The sequence below is a fragment of the Ciona robusta genome, chromosome 9, assembly GCF_009617815.1.
Source record: "Ciona robusta chromosome 9, ASM961781v2".
NCBI lineage: Eukaryota > Metazoa > Chordata > Ascidiacea > Phlebobranchia > Cionidae > Ciona > Ciona robusta.
In genome coordinates this window covers 7,326,099-7,349,044 of record NC_143243.1, presented here as the reverse complement: position 1 = coordinate 7,349,044, position 22,946 = coordinate 7,326,099, and the positions used below count along the sequence as shown (strand labels likewise).

The following is a 22,946-nucleotide window of genomic DNA, read 5'->3' as shown; positions in this document are numbered from 1 at the left end:
GTTTACGACCGCACGCAAACCGTTACACCACAGACTCGACGACAGTAAACAGAACGAAAGAGCGTATAATATAACCGACCTAATGTGGGAAATATGTTCTTACTAGTGTTTTATGTATTCAGAAAGGTATTTTTGTTATTTAATTAATTTTTTGTTTTACACTTATTAACACTTTGTAGTGCTGTTTTGTTCGTTTTTCCGTATTTTTCAATTTAAATAATTACCGCCTCTAGCGGTAAATTTTTTCCCGTTTTCTTTGTATAGTCCCATGTGTTGAAAACTTCCTCTAAGATTACGTCACCGACGTACATGAATTGCGTGCATTTTTGTTTCCTCCCCGTCACGCTCGAATGCATTGCGCTAATACCTGAATTAAAGAGATTAAAATCATAATTTTTGTTTTTAGACAAACAATTAAAGGACAAATACACTACCGCAATTGTAATTGTTTATTTATTTATTCATGATAATTACAGTTAACATGTTTTTGCTTTGGAAGCGGCAGATTAGAATGGGAACGACATTACATTGTCAGATTAGAAAAAAAATAACATAATTCGCTTTACAAGCAAAGTTTCAATCCACACAAAAACAACAGTTCGAGTAAATACAGAATAAAGTGTAGTTGTTCACAAATGCTGTTGTTACTATTGTAACATGACAGCTAATAATGAAACATAACAGTTTGACCAATTTACAGACACGGCGTTCAATATACAGGACATATAAGGTTGAGGTATCATATGGTATAGAATTCTGACATAGTAGAAAAACAAAATCAAATACTGTTAGTGAGTGCATAAGATATATATGATCCGTTGTATGATATGTTGGTACAGAAAAAGCAGTGCTGGTAAATCTACCATATATTCATATAGGTTCAATGTAAAGCATATTTACCAAAATCTGTTTGGGCAACACAAAAAGAGAGATAACATGAGTTAAATTTACATTTGTAAGACAATCGCAATGGGAGATGTATGAAAACATTTTGTTGTGCATACTAAGAATAAACTACTAAAAATAGTAAAACTCTAAGAATAAGTTTTTGGACTATAAACTCATTAAACAGCTAATCAAATTTAAAAGTATATAGTAGGCAAACCCTGCTCTAAATTTGTTACAATGCAGAGTTGTTTTTAAACAAGAAAAATCATGAAACCAAACACATAAAGCGAGTGTTCAAATTTATCAATGAATATGCAGTTTGCTAGGAACAGATAGAACAGAATGGGCATTGGCGGCAAAAACAAAACCAAACTAACATTTTGCCATGGATATTAAGCAGAAAAATATTGGAGTGTTCACTACATAACAAACTAAGTAACAGAAAAAGCCACCCAAATGCTACATAACTTATTGTCTGATCAAAAGGAGTATACAAAACAAACTAAGCAGAGCTAAAAACACAATTTTTGCTGAAAACACTGCTTTGATTTAACTTTAGAATGATTTATGTAACAAATAATAAAAACATATGTATATAACACCATGCACATCAGTTCTTCTATGTTACATGTACTAACACTCGAGTATCAGTGGTGCTTGGCACAATTGATTCATGTTGGGACATCACAGTATCGTCTATGACATCATAGTCAAATTGCACATCGGGGATTTCTTCAGTCTTGTAGTTAAGAATACGAAGAGCAGATTCTCGAGTTACTTGGTAAAGCTTGGTAAAATTCAGGCCCACCACCCTGTATTATTTATTTATGTTATCATACTATGTTGAGGACAAAGCAAAGCGTAACTAAGTCCCATTACAGGCCCAAAAAATATTCTTTGACAAGGTTTGCAACATCTATTACTTGAATACATTCCTGTTTAGTAGGCCTATATGTGTTTGATTGAGCTTGAAGGAAATTATTTAGGATGATGATACCCAAAGTAATAGATTCTGGGATACATATTGGTAGTTGTAAAGCCTAGACATTATATTGCAAAACATAAACCACTGAGTTTATTGTTTTGTATGTTGGGTTTAGCACGCTTTTTATTTGACATTTCTCGTCGAGTAGGTTTTACCTGTAGGCTGTAGCATGTTTTAACAACTCTCATTTCGTTGCTAATTTCCTTCTCTTTGTTGTTTAATTCAATTGACTTTTGCTATCGTATTACAAAAGCTTAATAGCAAACAACGGTAGGTTTTTTGGGGAAATAAACTTACTTGAATGCTGCAAGCTCCAGCAGAATAGTAGAACCAAGAACCAGAACTTTCAGGTAAGTTTGGATGGGGTTGGAAAGTAGGAATAAAACAACGCATACGCATGGTGCGGCCACAGCCACTATGATAGCTGGGATAATCATTGAGGTGCGTTTCGATTTCATAATCAGTGAGAAGAAACGGAGTCTCTGTTGTTCAATTGAGTATCTGAAAGGTTTATGAATTAATATATATAGAGATTTGTGATGTTAATATTCCCCAAAAATATAAATAAAATAAAAAAAAGCAAAAAAAAAAAAACAGAACAAATATTCAAAAAAGGCGAATGGCAGAGACGTATGCAATAAATTAAAAATACTTTTATTTATTACAGATTCTAGTAGTAACGTTACATTTGACCACATTTTCCAAGAATTGTGATTATGTTTTCTAATACTTCAGCTACGTAGTTTAAAATTTATCACCTGCCGGCGCCGTGGCAAAGTGGTTAGCGCGCCTGCCTGTTGCTGTAACCAGTAGGTAATGGGTTCAATCACCCACAAAGTAACATACATGGTAACTTAAAAGCTGGCACGAGCACGCGAGGATAAAGTAAGTTACATTCATTCACTAAATTTAAGGAAGTTGGGATATGAATGCACTAACCTGTGTTTGCAAACTTTGCAGCAAGATTCTTCAATGTTAGGATGTTGAAGTAACCACTTGCGCAAACAATGATGGTGAACTACAGCCATTCCACCTGGTGTAAGTCAACAAATAATATGATGGTGGTGTCACCTGACTCGTTTAATTATCTTGGTGAAATGGGCCTTGAAAAGGTCATAACTCAATAAATAAGATAATTTACTTTTCAAACATTTTACTTAGTAAAACGGAGAAACTCTATGAGTTATAACATGGGTATAGATAGACTGATAGACTATATGGTATCCTATTCTATATATACACACATATAATGCATATATACATACAACTTCTATCAAAGCCACATTGATCTGTTTAAATCATAGAATTGTACCAGTTTACCAGTTACCAGTTTAACATTTCATTAAAAATTGTTTGTTTGGAAGAACCTATTCATTAACCTAATACTAGAAATGCACATTACAGAATTTTGAATCCATGAGATTCGAATCCTTTTGTATTTGAATTTAATTACGGGATTCGGTATTCTGTTTAATGACGTCATCACACGTTATCTCATAAACTATATTACCAATTTTTGAAACTTGAAATATTTTTGTGTACCTAATTATTCTGTAATGTGCATTCCTACCTAATACTAATACAGTTTTTATCCAATTGTATTCTACGCGAGTGAAGTCCCACGGGTGGCACGTCATGGGTCCTAGGATTTAGGCCAGACGGTCATGTTATTACTTTTGCATTAATGTCTTTCATACTTGACACAGGATACACCCACCTTTACATAAACAAGGTCGAATAAAATCTCCACCATTCACATTGTCTGGATCGTAGCAAATCCAACATTCACCTAAAAAATAAATGAGTAAATAAAATAAAAAAATAAAAAAACATTTCAAAATGTTCAAAACTATCTTTATTAGATAACAATGTATTAATGAAAAAATTGTGACAAAAACATTTATAAGTGATTATTAGTATTAAAAATATCCCTGGAACCTGTGATTTTTTCCTTGTTTTCTGGTATTGTGATGTCCTCTTGCTGCTGGAAAGTGTTGTAAGATTTCTGGCTTGTGGTTGGGGTTGATAGGAGTTGTTCAGCTAAAAAAGGAATTGGAAACACTGTTGGAATTTTGACATTATTTGAAGAGAAAATATATGGCAACACTGTTCGATTTGTGATCTTTTTTTTGAAGAGAAGATATGTAAGTACACTGTTCGATTTATTAACATTTAAACAAAAATAATTGGAAACACTGTTAAATTTGGAGCTTTTAACATACCGGCATCACTGCGTAACTGAAGCAAGCACCTTGGGTTAAGGAACCACAATTTCTCAGGGGTCGCTGTGTTCCATAACACACATGGAAACCATAACACAGCTCCCACCTCCGCAATTCTGTATGAAAAGTAAACAGAATACAACAACATTATATGGGTAAACAGTGAAATATAATTTATACAATACAGAGCATTTTAAAAGTCTGTTAAGGAGGTTGTATAGAAACTGTAAAACAGTAATAAAAAACTAAGCTATTTGTCTTACAAACTGGAATTTAGGATTTACTTAGCAAGAAGATGTTCTATATCATTAAAAGATTGTGAAGAGTTATGTAAAAATCATTCTTGATGAAACAGTGAAGTGAATACAAAGCTATTGAAACCATAGGATGTAGTGATATAATACAAACCTGTAAATCACTTCATGTGCACTACGTGTGCTTGGATTCACTTTATATTTCCATAAGTTACCAACTGCATCAAATACAACGCACAATACAGTGAGTAATGTAAGTAGAGCCTGTGGAATATAATATTGGTTAAAATGTGTAGCTATGTATTTTTACAATGGAAAATTGAACCCACAATACTAAGGATTATTTGAGTAAGAGACTGATGATGCCAATTTAGGCGAAATTTCATAGAATACAATTCGCTAGATTTGACATTAATTTGTTACGTTTTTTGTTTCCATTTTTCCTTTACGAGAATAGTCTTCATGACTCATGAGCACTATATATGTTAGGGCAAGGTTCACAAAATTCAATACAGTTACTTTACACTGGCCAGGGAATTCAATTCTGAAACAACAGACCTGGAATACTAATGCAAGGCGTGACTTGAACACTTCACGGTGATTGACAGATTCATCTGAAGAACTCGATTGACCTTCATTGTTGGAGAGGGTGAAGGCACCTTTAACCTAAGTTTATAAATATGTATGAGAAAGATATACTTGTCTAAAAGGCTTGGTTTGTTAATTACTGTGTGGGAAGTCACTAAGGTATAGTCACAGAAATAAAAAAGAATAGAAGGCGCATCTCCAATGTCGGCAAAGGAGAGAGCACGATACACTGTCTCTCGTTTGCGGGTCGTTCCCGTTTACTATTGTAGCCAATGGAGTCGATGACGTTTTGTGTAGTTTTTCTTCGTTTTTTGACTTAATTTAAAGTTATTGTGTAAAAAAAACTATTTTCTAATATATATATATTTCTAAAAAACCGTTTGTTTGAAATTCTTAATTAATTTTTTTAAATAATTAAATTTCCTAAACAAGTGGTAAACTGTAAGCGTTAACGTACCAAATAACTAAACTGGCCTAACAAACTTGAATAGTTGGTGTAGTTTTTAAAATAAACAGCTAAAACCTTCCAAAAATACTATGCGCCTATCTTTTACAATGGAGACGAAGGGAAATGGGGACGGAGTTGGCGGTCACGTGAATAGAAAAAAATAATATATCACGGTTTTGAGCAGTTGCGCGTCCTACTCTTTTTTATTTCTGTGGGTATAGTATACAATGGACAATAATTGTGTGTAAAACATAACATTGCTTTTGGTTGATTAAAAACTTAAAGATGAATATTATATTCCTACAGTTAAAAAAATGTTGAACAGTTATAAAACAAAACTTCTGTATTATTTGTCAAACAGTGGAAAACACAACCTACCAAATTGCTGGAGGTGGTGCAATTACCGGAATCAGACTGTCATGTATGACATCACAATTGCTTATTGGTAATCAATTGGAAGCAGTGAGCAGGATGTTGTTATGTGTATTAATATTTTTATGAGGTGGTAACCACTAAGACACTCTGTTCCACTGACACCAGGCAGAATAGTATTTAACAAAAACGATATACATATATATACATATATATATATATATATATATATAATATACTTGTTTTTTACCTAAACCTTTACCGAATTCTAGACTAGAGTAAATGTATAGGTGTTAAAAAGCATAAGAGCACAAAAATAACTACAGATGCAAACATTATGTCCCAATTTTCTACCTTGAAAAATATTTCCACTCCTATAGCAAGGAAAATAACATACACAGCAAAGAGAAGAATCGCAAACGAAGCTTGGAAGGCCCCATGTATCCATACACCTGTAGGGATTAAAAAATATGTCTGTAACTTAAGGTTAATATTATAAAAAATTTTATGTATAATAACATGAAACAATTAAACTGGTTAAAATGATCAGGTTATGATCAAACTGTTAAAATTAAATACACAGCTATTGCTTCATGCGCTACTTTATTCTAAACATCTATGAGCGCTGCATTTATTCATTATACATAGTGATCTATTGATAAGTGTAATTTATCAATTAGCATGTAATTAAACAAAGCTGTTATACAAACTGGTCATTAAAAGTAAAACCTTACCATGATTATGTCCTGAGTAACAACCAATGCCCGTGGCAACGAAGTAACCGATAAGGAGAATGTAAAGTGAAACATTAAACACCGAAAATGCCGCGAGGGATTTAGAAAGAAACTGTGCGCGACGTGACGCCTCCATGCTCGCAGTTTCAATGAAAAAAGCCTGGAAATAAATACATTAAAAGTTACACGGTTGATGTTGATGATTCTCCAACTTGTACATTTCAATATCAATTTTTTTCAGCTTTACAATATATATGTTGATTACAATAAATTATAACTATGATTTTTTTCAGGGCTTAACCTTCACAGAGGGCAAATTACTCAAATAAACGGTTAAGAGTCTTTGACAGAAACAATATTGACAGAAAGGTATTTTTCTCAGCTCTGATGTCTGAAGAGTATGAAGTAATTTATAAGGAGATGGTATGCAAACAGCATTTAAGTCACGTATCTTGCAAAGCAAACATCAAATGTTGGCGCGTCTATACTGGTACGGTCACACGCTTCATAGTAAAACATGAGAATCAGTCTTGTGCCCAAAACACTCGTGACTGAGCTTGTTGAAACACCACAACAGGAAACATAAATCAACTTGACAAATGAAAACATAAACATGCGTTAGACAAACAGAAAGCATAAACATGCAAACATGATGATCTGTTGCAGTTTAGCTAGAAATGATGTCTGAATAAACAGGTATGCGCTCACCTCACTCCAGTAGCAGACCACTAATGACAGCCCAGTAATTAGGAATGGGTGGTAAGCACTCTCCATGGGTGGAATCCATTCTTCTGGAATCACACCCTAAAAAATAATAAAAACTTATTACATTTTGTTACTTTAGACTGGGAAAAAAATACAAGAGTTGTGGAAACAGTATGCACGTTTATATTAAAATAGGAACTTAATTGTAATTCTATATATAAGTTACAGACCATAAGGGATTTACAATTTATATACTTCTCTAAGGCCAACAAAACATGTAATGGATAAACATAAACATTGTGACACATGCATGTACAGATAAACTATAACACAATATTTACATCCATACACCTACTGCCTGTAATTTAATAAGAAAACAAAGCAAGAAAGTAAGCATAAACAAACTTATTATTTGCTTGCCTGCAATGAGAAAAACAGGACCCTTGTCATGCATGCAGCAATTACTAATCCATGAAGAAGTTTTTGCGTGGTGACGCGGAAAACAGATCTGAAAGTTGGATGTTTGAGTCTTCTATACTCTGTGTAGATGCATATAACCTGTTTGGAAAAAAAATAAAAATATATACTTGTTATCATTGCCATTAGTGAAATTGGACAAACAAAATACTAAGGCAATTCCAATGTTAAGATAAACGTAATTTGTTATTAGTACTGTGCCTTGAGTATTTTTTTAACTTAAACAGAAAACCTAAAAAAAACATCTACCTAAGCATGTATGAACTAGAAATGAGTCCTGCTATAAAGGATTGAACAAAAAAAAACATGTGTTAATAAAAAGTAAATGTTGTTAAATATGTCCAGAGAAATCAAGTAGTAAATTGAAGAAAAACAAACAATAACCAAGTTAATACCAATTTCATTAACATGTAAAATTAAAGAGAATACCTAAATGACAAATCGCACTGATATTTAAAATAAATTTATTTAAATAACATTATCAAACATATTAGGTGGGCCACATATTAAAAAACTTACCAACTGCGCAATACTGACAAGCGCAAGAACGGAGAAAATACTTCCAAATGCAGCTGCATATCCAATATTTACTTGGGTGCAGTTTTCACCTAGAAACAAAGTTAGCATCAATGAAAAAAAAATCAATGAAAGAAAGGCCAATGTGTCAAGCCTATGGATGTGGCACCACTGGCACGTGGGTTATACATCTTAGTTGGTGCTTTATTTATACGAATATTTACTCAAATTCGATAGGCTTCCCTTTCCTTATAGTAATAATACATATCTAAATATGTATAAATTTAGACACAGCTGAACTGACCCACCTGCAAATTGCACTTGGCATACACATATCCCATTTTCACAATTTCCTCTGTCGGAGCAGTTATAATTTTGATCGCAAGCCATTAATCTGTTGTGGTCTAGGTAAAGCATTTCTAGAAAGAAAGACAGATATCTAACTGAGTCACTAAAGTACTGTCTTAGTCATCCGTTTCTTAAGCACAAGCACAAGCACAACAAGCTCAGGAAAAAATAAATGTAATTGAATTATAACAGAAAGGATCTGCCGGATTACTCACACAAAACAAACATTGGCATGGGGTCTGAGCTTTTAGAATTGTGTGCTAATGCTCTATGTAAACCAAGCGCACTACCGGTGGCGGTGTTGCGGTGTGATGGGTGTAATGAAAGTTTAGAGTATTAAATCATCAACACTGTTAATCTAGTTTAAACACATAGCTGTATGAAAGACAAACTAACCTGGAGTCATGAAACAGCAATGATAAGTTGATCTTGTTAACTCGTGATTTCCGGCACAAGCCTACGGCAGAAAATAACTTACGTTTTCGAGGTAGAAATTGCGTCATAGAGGAAAACAAAGTTTTTTCTATTTACAGTGATGCCAGTTCAAAATACATATTAAAAAGCTCCCGTTCTTTTGCAAAATAATTAAATATTACGCTACAAAAATGTATTAAATTGCATTTAAAAACATATTTTAATCTTAAACAGGGTTATAGCTGGTAAAAAATGAACAAATACGGCTTACAACTAACACAAATTTTGTATTTTTAAAGTGTTGACAACATGTTTTGAACTCACATGACGTTGTGCTCACTCAAGCAAAAAGCAAAACATAAATGCATGATAACAGAAATCTTTAACGTATTTTATTAATATCAGCATAAATTTTTCACTTTAAATTTATGAAACAGTTTAGTTCACTTAAAAAGTCAGGATGTGCACGAGTTTCACAAAAGCTCAGCACGAGCAAGTTTTAAAAGAGTGGTTGTCGGAATTCAAAAGTTTGCCCGATACAGCGATTATTACGTACGCTAAAAAGGTCCACGAAAAAGATGCGGTTCTTGTTTCATTTAAATTCGCTGTCTCAGCTTTTCAAAATGATACACTAGTCGAACTTATCCAACCAGCAACACACCAACTTTTTGAATTCTACCGAAGCGGGTAAAAAAATTTATAAATACAATTGTCGAAAGTAAAAAATGTTACAAATCATTGTCAATTTTACAGTTAAGTTAACGATATTCTATTGCCAGGGTCTCGGAGTTAAAAACTCATGCAGTGAGCTTCTTCCCAGCCCTGGTTGGTGGATACCTACTGTCCTGTTGTTCACGCCATGAGAACGCTGCCAAATGCAAGCAGTCAATTGGGACATGTCTCCTTGCTATTTATAACCTTATTTGTGAAGAAGTGGAAAAAGAGAACGTCGAACAACATTATGAAATGGAAATGCCAAATCTATCAAACCCAAGTCTATACCATGATCCTATGGCAGTGAGTGGTTGAATGAATCTAACTTATTTATCCATGGGTGGTGGTGCTACAACACTTGTTATAAATACGCATAATATACCCATAATGGTATCAGCATTAAACCTCTAACCCCTGAACTCTGGGCTAGATACAAGCGCACTAATCATCAATCTTCTTTTTCTATAACTTGTCTTAAAAAACAAGTGACAGTAGTGACACAGTTTATTTTTATAAATCATTTTAATGGTACATTTTATAATCATTGACACATCTCCCCCCCCCCCAGTATCCATTTTCTGAATACACCGTTAACTCCGGCAATCATGGAAGAACTTTTATCAAACTTCCACTTATGACATCACACACAAACATTTATCCAGAAAACAGGAGCGAGGTGAGAATTTGAGAATAATTTAAAACTGTTTTCTTGGTCAATCTCACGATGTGAAACCTATGCCTCCATTAAAATCGTGTTAGGGTATAGTTGTATTAAAAGATGGGACACCTTCTGTATTATATCATATGCATATATATGTTGTCGCACCAAGTGTATTGTAAGTGTGAACACATTTTTCTAGCAATTGTTTGTTTTGTTATCATATGTATATTGTCTCATACGCTGCCTCTTCAGGTTATTAATGTGATGATGTCATGTTATGCTGATTATGTGGCAATATTACCAATCACTTCACTGCTGCAAGTCTGTGAAATATGCATGCAAATTTCAAGCCAAGGGTTCCCATGGCATAACAACTTTTTAAATGAAGAAAGGTACAAGAAATACATTGATTGATATTCATGAAATTTTAAGTAATAGCCTATTTATATTTTTAAATTCAGGAACAGTGACACACGTCGTGTACAGATACAATCAAACGCCCTGCTTACCATTCTACGTTCTGTATACTTTGCTTTATACAATGGATGTAGAATGAGTGCAGTAAATGCTGTTGAAGCCGCTTCAAAATGGGGGACTTATGAGATGTGTCCAAAGGTATATCTATTTCTAATCTCCCTACCACTCATAATACACATATTTTACCAAGTGCTTAACTATTTACACAATGAAATCAATAGCATTACTTCTTTAATTTCTTAGATCCGACTTTTCTGCAATGCTGTCATTAACTCAACCAACCAGGAGAATGAGCAGCATCTAAGTAACTCCCCTCTTGGCTTGCCTACACAGCTAACCCCTATCCTTGGCCGTTCGTCTAGTTCTGTCTCCAGACATGCAGTGACTGCCATGTCAATCAAAGATCACAAATGGCGACACACAAGTGAAGAAGTTTCTGGAGATTTCACAAACAGCTTACACCGCGATGGTATGCATTCATTTCAACACCAACCTTGTGTATATACCTGTCACATTGAAAAATGACCCCTCTATATTGTAGATCCAGTTCCAAGCAAGGAATCCACTGAAAAGTCCACATTAGACAGTGATGGTAACAGGTTTGTAGTAAAGAATTTTACCCTTCGGTATTTGCAACATATTTTTAAACTTTTATTACGTTTTGTAGTAAAATAGACAAGCATTCCGTATCTCCATCCAAGCTGTTAAAGTCAAAGTTAAAAAAGAACATTCCTAACCCAAGTGGTAAGTACCAGCTACACTGTGTATACGATAAAACATCTACATGTAAACCCAACCTTAATCTCAGGTGACAAAAAGACCCCAGCCACCAGTACCAACACAGAGAAGAAGGCAAAGAAATGGCCGCATACAAGTTATGATGATGATGAGGTGAATATGCGCTTCTATTTTTTGAACATAATTCAAGTACAACATCACCAATAAATATTCTCCACTAAAATTTAGAGAACACAGTTTTTGCTACCTGTTTCTGTTATTGGAGGGTTAGGTAGTGAAATTGGTGTTTCTGTTCCATATGGGTGAGGTACTTTTATGAGAAAGGACATTTCGGCCAAATTTTGCCCAAAGAAATAAGTGTTCAAGCTTACTTACATATGTAATATGTTGTTACAGAGAGTTCGAACCAGGAGTCCTTCAGGCACCTCAATTGAGTTGCGAGATGCACCGAATCGATCGAAGTCGAATCGCTTCAGTTCGGCAAGCGTTCCCTCGCTCAAACAACTGAGTATTGAAGATCCTTATGGTGGCGACAAAGAGGATGGAAAGGTTACGAAAAGCGAAAGTATATCGGACACATCACTCAAAGGTTTGTTTTAAGTTTCAAATTCATCCCATGTTAGCAATTGTAAACTGATCATCAAAACAAAATATAGTTCGTAGTATTGTGCAGTATGTGTTACTTTATTATAGTAATCATAACTGACTCTCAGGTGTCATGTTGGCAATTGTAAACTGATTATTTGTAGAAAGTGCTTAAAAATTATTTTCGACATATCTAAAAATATAAAATGTGTGTTTCTTCGTTACAGTAATCGTGGCTGACTCGAAAACCACCACCCCAACCACTGACACTGACAGCCCCAAGGTATCAACCAAGAGATCCAAAGTCAAGATTCTTCGCAAAGCAAGCAAAGACTCTGATTCTAAGGATTTTTTCTCGCATCTTAAACGATCCGGATCAAAAAAAGGGATGGAAGCAAAACTGATTAACCCCGAGATTGTGGTCACCAAGGCAACGGAGTCTCATCCTCTTCTTGCGCCTCCAGATGCAAGATCCAGAGAAGAGGACATGGATTCTATCACCACAGAAATGTGACCTTAAATGAAATATTTTGTTCCCAATTCTACATCTTCACTGTGATGGCATTGTTATGTAGTTCAAATTATTATAAACTGACCTAAAATCATTTTTGTGTTCTATGTAGCTGTTATTATGTTGTGCTATATTCCTGAATAGTAAATTGTACCGTAGTCATGCTTGTTGTTGGAACTATCACTCTTTGTGCATGCAATCCTAGTAAAATGTGCAATGAATCTTGGACTGTTCTTTGCCCAATGAATTTTCAAAACTAATATACAGTAGGGTGGGGGAAGACGGGACACCTTTAGCACGTAATATCCAAATATCATTATTGTGTTTTTCAATTTACAACGGTCTATGGAAGAGTTTTATAATTCTTTGAACGTTCTTGGTTTACTGCCAAGTGGAACGAGAAAATGCAAAGGTGTCCCATCTTTCCCCACCCCACTATATTACACGACTGTAAATAGAGATACAATTAACATAAGACTTTTAATGATTGTGTTAGAAATAGATTAGTTTTAATGCAGTTTGAAGGTTATGAAACAAAAAGGCAAAGAATAAGTGCACTGCAATATTGCTGTTTCCACCATGATACACCAAGGTAAAAGTTTGCTGGTGCTGAAGAAATAGAATCACTTTCTTATATTAGTTCGTACTTGCACTGAAAAACTTTAAAAAAGATAAAAATTGACGTGAAAATTTCAAACTTGGAACACAAAGGATACAATGACAACATGCAAAAGCATGAACACATGTGTAAATAGTAGTAGGCCCATATGTGTTAATAGCAGTGTACAGTTGTCAGCATGAGGTCTTAGCTGCGGAAGATCTTTATTTTTTGCGCCACATCACTGCGACACATGGGGCAAGATTGTAGTTGTGTTGAGCAGATGAAACACGCACATACGTGGCCGCATGGGAGGAATATGGTGTCGCTCTGTAGAGAAAAACAGGTTTGTGCTGATTAATATATTTGATTCCAAAACATTTAAAAATATTGGGGTGCAACAGCCTTTTAAATAACACTTTTTAAATAACTCTTTCCCACACATTTTTCCATGATTCCTTTCTAATCATTTTAAATAACCTGATTTTCGCTATAAATCGCTTTTTAAAGATATAAATAAAGATTGTGTTATTTTTAAATACCAGAAACTTTTCATATTGATAAAAAAATACAAGATATTTCCAAAGCTAGCTAAGCTAACTGTAGTTACTTATATTTAAAGAAACAAAAATCTTACATTCCTGTCGAGGCACACGACGCATTCATTCTCTTCTTCCTGTGATTCTGATGGAGCAGTCGGTTGAACAACATCCGGATCTTGAGATGTAGATTGTTCAACGGGAGCAGTTGGTGGTGGATGCTCCTCGTCTGAAGTGGGAAGATCAACTTTCTTCCTCTGTATATACAACTCTTCAATCTCCCTGTAAATTACAATATTAATAAACTGTGACCTTATAAATACATGTGAAAAAGAGCAGTCATGCCACCAAGTGTTTTATTACTTTTTTTTCATAAAATAATGAATTAATTTATGTCTTTGAATACAATTTTAAAAATCAAATTAATAAATAAATAAAGATAAAAGAATAAGCAGCAAAACTACAATTGTTCAGGCTTAAAATACACTTGGCAGCCACAGAATATATTCAACCTGTACATATGTCAACAATTAAAATATTAAATAAAATTTAAATGACAAACATAGATACCTTATACAAAACTTGAAACAAGGTTAATATGATATCTACGTTTAACAATATATGTATAATACCTTATAAAACGTTAAATGATTTTATATTTAAACAACCTTAAAATATTCTCGCGTAATCCAATCTCAAAAACGCCGAGACTTCGTAACTTCTCATCATCCAGTGTGGTGATTGTATCCATGGTAATGTGGTGACGAGCAAACGCAGAAAGATGGTGAGCTGCATCCGATCTTTGGAGCAACCTCACGATCTGAGGATCAACTCCATGCTCCTGGAGGAAACAAGTATCAGATGAGGATGGATGAAAAAATATTTGGTTGGTTTGGAAAAAATTTAGTTGGTTTAGAAAATATTTTCATTAGTTTAAAAAATATTTTTGTTGGTTTATAAGCGTAATGTTTGGCGTGCATAGGGGTGTCATGCCCCCTTAACTTTTTAAACGAGGATGAAATAGCATGTTTTAAGATCTCAGTTATAAATATAAACCAGCTTGACCCATCCATTGACATACCTTTTGCACCAGAACTTCCGGTTTGGTGTCAAGTAGTTTCTGATATTGAACGAGCCAGAAATCCACCTGGTCGTCCTCCCTTTGTTGTTCCATCTCAACCTGTGGCCGATTTTCATTATTTTTATGAAAACACAAAGATATATATCGCCCCAATGAATAAATAAAAGGTATTTATCTTCGCGTGGCCGGAACAACTGTCGTTATAACACAGGTGTTCTGTTTCATACACCTCGTGCCGGCTTAGGAGTTACCACACAAATGTAAGTTTGTAGGCATTTATTTTTTAGGGATTTTTTCTTTTTATTACTATATTGCTAACTTCGGACAAACCAAAAGGAACCACTGGAAATTGCCTTAAATGTTAAAATTTACTGAAAAAAATATTATTTTATTAGTCTGTATAAACTTAAACAAAAGATTAAGAAGGTGTGCAGTTACCAATCGAGATTTGACCATTTCTTCTCTATGGTCTTTTTCCTTAAGCAATTGTATGAGGAGATCGGTAAGCTCATTTCGTATCAAAGATAACGTTTGCTAAAATACAAATTAAACAATTAAACACAATAAAATGTAAATGTATGGACATTTGTATAGTCAAAATACAGAGCAATTGGCCTAAAAAATATTAACAAAAAACACATTGGTGAAAAACAATTATATATATTGGTAAAATATAAATATTTATAGAGTTTTATTACAACTTGATTGTATTAAAACATTTACTACAGAGTAAAGACACACTGGTGAATATTTGTTGCCAACCTTGTCCTGGTCTATCCTATGTTTATTTCTCTGTGCTTCTATCTGTGTGAGTCTTATCAATTCACCCTGGAGTTGGCCAATCTGGTCCACTAAACGTGCTTGTACAGCATCATGTTGCAACTTCAACATTATGAATGCTTCCTTTTGGAGGCTTTCCTGAAAAAATATTCAATTAAACATCAGATGCAGCTTGTTCATTACATTTGATATGTTAGAGAAATAAAGTACAAGTTTGGGTGTTATTTATAACTTGGAAACAAGCCCGCTCTAGCCTATAGCCAAGCCCTAGGTAGCATAGCATGTCACAATATAAGACTCACCCTTACATGTTTGTTTAATCTTATCCAAACTTTTTACTGTTAGGATCTGGTGCTACAAAACGTAACAGACAAAAATTAAATCCAAGCATTGTTTCTTTTTACAGTTACTGTGTTTTTGCACAATAAACTAAAAGTTTCACCAGTTTAACATTGCATAGTTTACACACCTCATGCAGAATTTGATCAACCAGAACCCCTTGGTTCCATTGCTGACGTTTCAGTTCATGTTCAATAAGCTCATTATCAGCACCGAGTGTTTGTTGTGCTTGCCTCGTCATATGGTCTTGCTCACCGAGATATTTCTTGATCGCGATCGCATAATGAGCATTGTCGGCCAACACTGACTGCATGGCAGCTGTTGGTAAAAACAATATGCTTGATATTTCGACTTTAGGAAATACTAGGCATAACGTAATATTCAAGTTAAAAGCCCTTCCTGTAAAAATATATCTTTTAAGAGTTATTTACTTGCAAAGTTGTTTTATTGTTTTTTTTGTTTAGTCTAAAGTTTTAATTCTCTAAATCAATAACAGAAAAAAGTTAAACTTTTTAAAGAAAAGAAAAAAGAAAAAAACAAGTTCAACTTTTTTCTATATTATGGTCATACTAACACCCAGACAAGTTTGACTTCTAGTGATAGCCACTCAATAAAAATTGCAACTGTGTTTTGTAAAAAGTAAATCCAAACACACCGCTCCACACACGTGACCCACCAAGAGTTTCCTTTTTCCTCAGTTTATCAATATCTTCCTGTGTGACTTTAAACCTTTCTTCTTGTTCCATTCTCTCTCTTTCCATTCCTTCCAACATCTCTTCTCTTTGTTTTGCCCTGATGGTAAAAAATAGCTCTTGATAAATGAACTTGCTCTATTTTCACATCAGAAAGACGGTCGTTATAAGTTATACCATGGGTGTTTTATTTTGTACACCTCTTGCTCGCTTAAGAGTTTTCACAGAACTTCTGATGTAACTTTATGGGAAATTTTTTCTATTTTACTGATGTATTACTGGCCATATTAGAAACTGTGATGAAGCAATTTCTGTAAGTGTATTGCCAACAATGGTGGCAGCATCGAGTCTTGAACCCATACTGTCTGAGCTAGAGGCAAGCACGCTAACCATTGTGCCAAGGTTCTTTGGATATTACAAGTTATAATAGAGAACAATAAGTGTCAATAAATGATTGTATTTGTTATTTAACATCAACCGTACAACCACAGTAAACTACCAATCCACTTACCCAATGTTCATGCTCACAAGTTTGTTGACGAGTCTTGATGCTTCCTCCTCCACTGTAAAGTTAATCTAATTAGTATGGATTGGTATTGGGGATGTGACAACTGCTACTGAATTGGGTAATAACAGCCACCATTTTATATTACAACTTACAAGCAAGCATTAGAAATAGAAAATTTTGCATCATACATATAAAATAAATGTATTGACTATGGGTTTTCTATAAACAAATAAAGGTGCATAGATTTAAACTAGAAAATAATGAAAATGTAGTAGTGGTAATGTTTTGTTATTACCTTTTTAACTAATTCTGTGCTAATTACACCCACATAAAAACGTATTACCAGCGCCCTAATAATCAAAATATACCTTGCGTTAAGGTTTTCATCATTTCCTGTCTCTCTATCTCTGTTTTCTTCTGCTGTTCACTGATGGAACGATCAAAGACGGCTTGTTCCTGCAAGTTTTAGGTTAATGGTTTAATACAAAGGCACCAAAACCTAGAACTTTCTACATGGATTAATCAGTAAACATATCAATAATTATGTTGCATTTGCTTAGTTGAATTGTGTGTCTAACTATTCATCTAGTCCTGGTATATTGCACTGCACGTTGGATAAACCACACCATAAAGGTCCAACCTGTTTAAGAAAAGCATTTTCCTTTGCTTTTTCATGTTTTGCCTTCGCGGTGAGATAAGCTTGTTCCCTCTGTTGTTCTGCTATTGAACGCTCTATCTCCAGTTGCTGTTTCATTTTCTCATCCTATATATTATATATATATGCATGTGAAGATAACACATGAACCATGACCATGATCAAGTAATTACCCATTTGTTGCAGCGATTTTTTTTAAATGTGTATAATTTATTTTTCATGCAACACCCATATATATGAGATGTATACAACCAATATTAAAACAAGCAGGTAACAACATATATGAACATGCTGAAACAAGTAGCACGTTACCTTACTACGCTGGTATTGGTCCATGCTGCTCTGGTACAACTGACATGAAAATAAAACAACATGCTCAAAAAGCAGCAAATAAACGATAAAATGGCAAAAAAAACTGTACAGCTATACTATATGAATTACACATATATATACATATGTATATAACACAACATTAGCACATGGGGTTGAGCATCTTAGTGTAATATGTGTCTCACTTGAAGATTGGCTGCAGCAGTTTGTTTAGAAGAGGAGGAGGTAGTGGCAGATGAGTCAAGGACCTTTAAAGTTGCGTGGGAAGGAGGGATGTATTCTATACCAGTATCTGTGGGGGGAGGATAGTTGTTTAGGAATAAAAACATAACAATCAGACAACTTAAATATACAGTTGATATAAGTAGAGCATAGTTGATGTTGTTTGATAAAGGTTAATATTTCCAGTAAACAGTAGCTTATAATATAAGTGCATTTCATAAGATGTCGATTTTATTATGGGCAAAATAGAATTACCTTTACAGATAAACTTTTGAATAGCTTCAAGTCCTTCACATGCAACCACTGAAAGTACAATACATGAACTGAAAATTACATTGAGGGATATTGTTCAAATGTAAGGAAAACTTTAGAAAAGCCAATGTTATGACAATGAATGACGAGCCAGCCTTTAGCCCAGAGGATACGATACAGGTCTGGTGCTACGAAAATGAGATAATCTGATGCTACGAAGATGTAACAGACAGAAATCAAGTCCAACCAATTTTTGTATTATAGATTTCGTCTAAATGGCATCGCCATTCTTTTATTTAAATAGAATTCATAGATGTTAGAGTTTAGTCTCTATTTACTTGAATGAGGATACTCCATCACTGCAGGGTTGGAAAGCACAAAAACTTCCAGGGTTCGAACTTTGCACAAAGTTTTTGGAAGGTAGAGAACTTTGTTTGTTCCACTGATGTCCAGGGTTCGTAAACTCTCCATTCCACTTATGGTGGTTGGAAGACTGTTAAGCTGGTTATCTGAGTAAAATATCATGCAAAGTTTTACGCAACTAAAAAAATAATAACAACAATTTTATTTGTCTTTAAGATTAGAGTAACGAAGAGTTGAAAATATTTTTAACGAAAAGATAGGATATAGCAACAAAACAAAAGTTGTTAAAATACGCTTACAGTTAAAAACATATTTACATTTAAAGCCAAAGAGAAAAAGTTAATTAACCCGTAGTTTTGCTTTGGTTTAAAGACAAATAACACAGAAAGCTAAAATAAATCAGAGGTAAAATTCAAAGATTTATTTTATATTTAAAAGTAGTGTATCAATACTTTAATGCACACTATTTTTGAATTGAAGGTTAAGGTACATTTTTTTTAAATTGGTAATCCATTTAATTATCATGGGACACTAAGAATCGGATCATGAATAATTTATTTAAGTAAAATTTATTTTGCTGCCAACCTTTAGCTAAAAGACTCTGTAGCTTTTTAAGATCCCCAATAGAATCTGGGAGTTCGGTTATTCGGTTGTTTTCTATGTTGAACACCTGTGTTTAAATATAGTTGTGTGACTGATAAGAAATATAAAAAACTATAACCTATATATAGCCTATAATACGATTACCGTATAATATCCTCAACATATACCACTACACATATCGCAATTCGAAGGGAGAAAACAATGGTGACTTCATACGTTTTTAAATTCCAGTTTTAAACCTAAAACAGGAACTGTTATACAAGAGTGTAGTTTAACTCAAGTATAATGCATTTGCCACAGTATTTATCGAGGTTTCCTATGTTTGACGACTATAAGTGTAACTGCAGTTTGCCAGGTCACCCAAGATTTTGTCCAATACAAAAATGTTATGCTAATGGATGCTCCCAAACTCATGCGACTTTGGGAATCCAAAAGACAGTTGTTATAGTTAAGTTACCTGTAGATTACTAAGAACACCAATGTCTTTAGGTAGTAGAGCAATGCGGTTGTTGTGTAAATCCAACACCTGCGATAATGCATACAATGTGTCATATGAAGTTACAACAAATATAATATAGTCATCTGTAATGTAGATCATGTTACTGTATAGTTACAAAACAAAAGAGGGACTTATTATATTCATACAGAATTCACATTGTTTAAAGAGGAACTTATCATATTCAACAGAACCTACATTGTTTTAAATCACTAAAGCAGATTAAGTTACATACATATCAGAAATTCAACAGAACCTACATTGTTTTAAATCACTAAAGCAGATTAAGTTACATACATATCAGAAATCACCTACATATAGCTATAACACAATACATAAAATTTACATTAGAACTATAACGAGTTTTCAAATAGCATTAACATTGCAATTCACTTACATACCCTTAAAGAAGTTAGACATGACATTTTCCCACCATGCTTGAGAGACTTTAATAAATTGGAATGTAGCAGTAGACTCTCTGTTAGCAATACACGACATTGTGAGAACATAAGGTTGGGAACCTCATGTAGTTCGCAATCACTCAAGTCAAAGATTCTGTCCGGATTCTCCTTGGCCATGACCATAAGGTGTTCAAATCGACGTTTGGCATTTTTACTTTGTTTTTTACTTCCGAATCTGCCCAATGGCATTTCTAAGCAGTTACTTATTAAAAGACGCTGCAATTTTTAAAAAATACATAAAACAATTAGATAATTAGATAGCCCCAATTTTAGCAACAAACATAGCAGAATGATACTAATGATAATTGGCAATATGTTTTTCTTTGCCACAAATAACAATGTTAAAACAAGATCATTATGTAAAAACTCGCACCAAAACTAGCTCATGAACTTTCTGTTGCCGCTCTTTCCCTAGTTACTGTACATCTGCATTGTTTACATACTTGGTTGAGTTTGGCATTTTGTGCACAAGTGTTACAGCATGTGGTTATGCCGGTCTCTCTACAATATTGGCAGATCAAAACCAGCTGACAGCAACCTGCAGTGGAACATAGCTTATATTTATCGCATGGAGCAGGACAGAAGAAACAGTTCGAAACAGCAGGTCTGTCAGAATCTCCAATATTAATTCCATACCTATTATCAAATACGAACAGCTTTCCTTTATATAAATCACTGCCAGGATACTGTTCAAGGTACTTATGTATTCCTCCTTTTAATTGAAACACATTAGAGCAATTGGTAGCTTGCTTAACATAAGCTGATGCTCTCTCGCATCTAATACCACCTGTGCAGTACGTCAGAATTTCCCGATTATTAAATAGCTCACGGTTTTTGTCCACATACTCAGTAAAGTAACTGAATTTCCTTAGGTCAGGCTTGACAGCACCATCAAAATATCCTATTTTACTCTCATAGAAGTTGCGACAGTCTAACAGCAGTGGCTCTGCTCTAGCACCAGTGCTAGATAACTCTTCCATTTCTTTAAGTTTTTGGTGAAACTGTTCTGGGGTTAAATGGTTTCCAATTGCTGGTTTTAGTTCCTGTGATGTTATACCCAATGTACAAAGCTCAGAGTGAAAACCAACTTTTAAGTCATCAAAACAACAGCCATTGCCTGCGCTCATTTTAAAATCAGTGCGTAACATGTTGGAAAAGGAACTGTAGTTAAGCATTGCCTGCATATATTTCTCAGTTGAGCAATCACAGCCTTCTACAGTTCCATTTATCCCTTCATCAGCAATCCTTATTTTTCCTGTTAATTTCAACTCAGTGCATACTTGTCTCTGCCACCTTTCAACATTATGTGTTTCACCTTGCAGATTTGTGTAATAATAATACAACAACACTACAAATGCTCCATCACAAGTACAAGTATAATTAACAATAGGTTTCGTTTCCCCATTTGCAAACTCATTAGATTCGTGGCAGCCATCACAATCTTCACGCTTCACTACTTTAGAATGCACAGTCTCATCTGAATAACTCTTCACTAAATCTAAGTGAAACACAGAAACATGCTTATAAGCAGAGCCCCTGTTATTGAAAGTCAATTGACAACACCGCCATTTTTGTTCCCCATCTCCCTCTACCAAGAGTAATTTCACGAACTCTGAAAACTTTATTTTGTCGACAACTTTATTCAAATATTTTTCAGAAACACGTTTGACTTTCATATTGCATTTGCTTAACTAAAATGTCTAAAATAAGAAAACGCATCAGATAAGCTACAGTTTAAACTTGTGACTCTAGTACTCTACTGTGGAATAACATTGGGACAAAACATATTTGTTTCACTATACCATTCTAAAACAAAATACACAAATATAAGATTACTTATTTTTATTCAATAATACTTATTTTTATTCAATAATACTTATTTTTATTCAATAATTAACACAGTAATTAAAATTACAGTTCAATCATGCAGACGAAAATAGCTGAGCAAATACAATTATTTTAATAGAGTGAGTCAATTTCAGATAACACATATATGATATGCATGTATGTATATTATATATAAATACGACGTACGTGACTCGATAAGACGATAACTATATTATACGTTAATTCCTAACTCAAACAAAAACGAATACGTTAAAAATAGCAAAGAATGCACAAAGATACGGTTAATGCAAACCTTTGATAATAATGAAGGTCATGCAGGCCTCACAGCACTGGGAAAGTAGTAAAACAAACCATTCGTTGGTCGTTAAACAGGCAGCACTCTTCCCACACAACGCGATTTATCATTTATTATTGTTTTTGATCATCACATGACTCGTGACGTCACCGACGTAAAAAAAAGATACGCAATGTGATCTCATAGAAATAGTATAGCGTAAGCTAAAAAACAAATAGAGTCCAAAAAGAGACCGAATAGTGTAAAA

General features: G+C 34.1%; 4 protein-coding genes across 5 annotated transcripts; 1 reads left to right on the top strand and 3 right to left on the bottom strand.

The window, feature by feature from the left end:
- Positions 1-431: 431 nt before the first annotated feature.
- Positions 432-9,089, bottom strand: LOC149731843 (uncharacterized). The gene is made up of 15 exons (XM_089885133.1): positions 8,934-9,089; positions 8,498-8,608; positions 8,193-8,281; positions 7,617-7,754; positions 7,200-7,295; positions 6,492-6,651; positions 6,112-6,209; positions 4,908-5,015; positions 4,504-4,613; positions 4,096-4,211; positions 3,812-3,913; positions 3,591-3,662; positions 2,813-2,906; positions 2,171-2,374; positions 432-1,700 (listed from the first exon to the last, which is right to left on the bottom strand). The coding sequence occupies exons 1-15, from the start codon at positions 8,941-8,943 to the stop codon at positions 1,508-1,510; spliced, it is 1,701 nt and encodes a 566-aa protein (XP_089741259.1). The 5' UTR covers positions 8,944-9,089; the 3' UTR covers positions 432-1,507.
- Positions 9,090-9,278: 189 nt separating this feature from the next.
- On the top strand, positions 9,279-12,858 carry LOC149731842 (hyccin-like). Its single transcript, XM_089885129.1, has 11 exons — positions 9,279-9,638; positions 9,731-9,968; positions 10,234-10,341; positions 10,579-10,718; positions 10,788-10,941; positions 11,047-11,272; positions 11,345-11,402; positions 11,471-11,547; positions 11,612-11,694; positions 11,938-12,130; positions 12,354-12,858. Exons 1-11 carry the CDS (start codon positions 9,412-9,414, stop codon positions 12,638-12,640), a joined length of 1,791 nt encoding a protein of 596 aa, XP_089741255.1. The 5' UTR covers positions 9,279-9,411; the 3' UTR covers positions 12,641-12,858.
- A 245-nt stretch (positions 12,859-13,103) lies between these two features.
- LOC149731841 (E3 ubiquitin-protein ligase LRSAM1-like) lies at positions 13,104-20,793 on the bottom strand. 2 transcript variants are annotated; one of them, XM_089885118.1, is made up of 18 exons: positions 20,497-20,793; positions 20,057-20,125; positions 19,582-19,666; positions 18,972-19,142; positions 18,637-18,684; positions 18,345-18,451; positions 18,142-18,180; positions 17,815-17,937; positions 17,543-17,630; positions 17,178-17,229; positions 16,651-16,766; positions 16,105-16,292; positions 15,618-15,773; positions 15,294-15,389; positions 14,856-14,954; positions 14,443-14,615; positions 13,873-14,056; positions 13,104-13,565 (listed from the first exon to the last, which is right to left on the bottom strand). In XM_089885118.1, exons 1-18 carry the CDS (start codon positions 20,743-20,745, stop codon positions 13,443-13,445), a joined length of 2,166 nt encoding a protein of 721 aa, XP_089741244.1. In that variant the 5' UTR covers positions 20,746-20,793; the 3' UTR covers positions 13,104-13,442. The 2 variants fall into 2 exon arrangements, with proteins under 2 accessions (XP_089741244.1, XP_089741245.1); XM_089885119.1 differs by lacking the exon at positions 18,142-18,180.
- LOC149731840 (thiosulfate sulfurtransferase/rhodanese-like domain-containing protein 2) lies at positions 20,773-22,890 on the bottom strand. The gene has a single exon (XM_089885148.1). The coding sequence runs from the start codon at positions 22,230-22,232 to the stop codon at positions 20,940-20,942; it is 1,293 nt and encodes a 430-aa protein (XP_089741274.1). The 5' UTR covers positions 22,233-22,890; the 3' UTR covers positions 20,773-20,939.
- Positions 22,891-22,946: the final 56 nt, after the last annotated feature.

What these genes read in the sequence shown, in the direction of transcription:
- LOC149731843 (XM_089885133.1), bottom strand. An exon ending in GCACATGAAGTGATTTACAG is followed by an intron (nt 4,212 to 4,503) that starts GTTTGTATTATA and finishes CTTTTCATACAG; the next exon opens with AATTGCGGAGGTGGGAGCTG. An exon ending in AAACAAGGAAAAAATCACAG is followed by an intron (nt 3,663 to 3,811) that starts GTTCCAGGGATA and finishes TTTATTTTTTAG; the next exon opens with GTGAATGTTGGATTTGCTAC.
- LOC149731842 (XM_089885129.1), top strand. Translation starts at nt 9,412, where the DNA reads ATGTGCACGAGTTTCACAAAAGCTCAGCACGAGCAAGTTTTAAAAGAG. An exon ending in AAACAGCTTACACCGCGATG is followed by an intron (nt 11,273 to 11,344) that starts GTATGCATTCAT and finishes TCTATATTGTAG; the next exon opens with ATCCAGTTCCAAGCAAGGAA. An exon ending in TTAGACAGTGATGGTAACAG is followed by an intron (nt 11,403 to 11,470) that starts GTTTGTAGTAAA and finishes TACGTTTTGTAG; the next exon opens with TAAAATAGACAAGCATTCCG.
- LOC149731841 (XM_089885118.1), bottom strand. Translation starts at nt 20,745, where the DNA reads ATGCCATTGGGCAGATTCGGAAGTAAAAAACAAAGTAAAAATGCCAAA. An exon ending in AAAATGCTTTTCTTAAACAG is followed by an intron (nt 17,631 to 17,814) that starts GTTGGACCTTTA and finishes TAAAACTTGCAG; the next exon opens with GAACAAGCCGTCTTTGATCG. An exon ending in GATGAAAACCTTAACGCAAG is followed by an intron (nt 17,230 to 17,542) that starts GTATATTTTGAT and finishes TTAACTTTACAG; the next exon opens with TGGAGGAGGAAGCATCAAGA.
- LOC149731840 (XM_089885148.1), bottom strand. Translation starts at nt 22,232, where the DNA reads ATGAAAGTCAAACGTGTTTCTGAAAAATATTTGAATAAAGTTGTCGAC.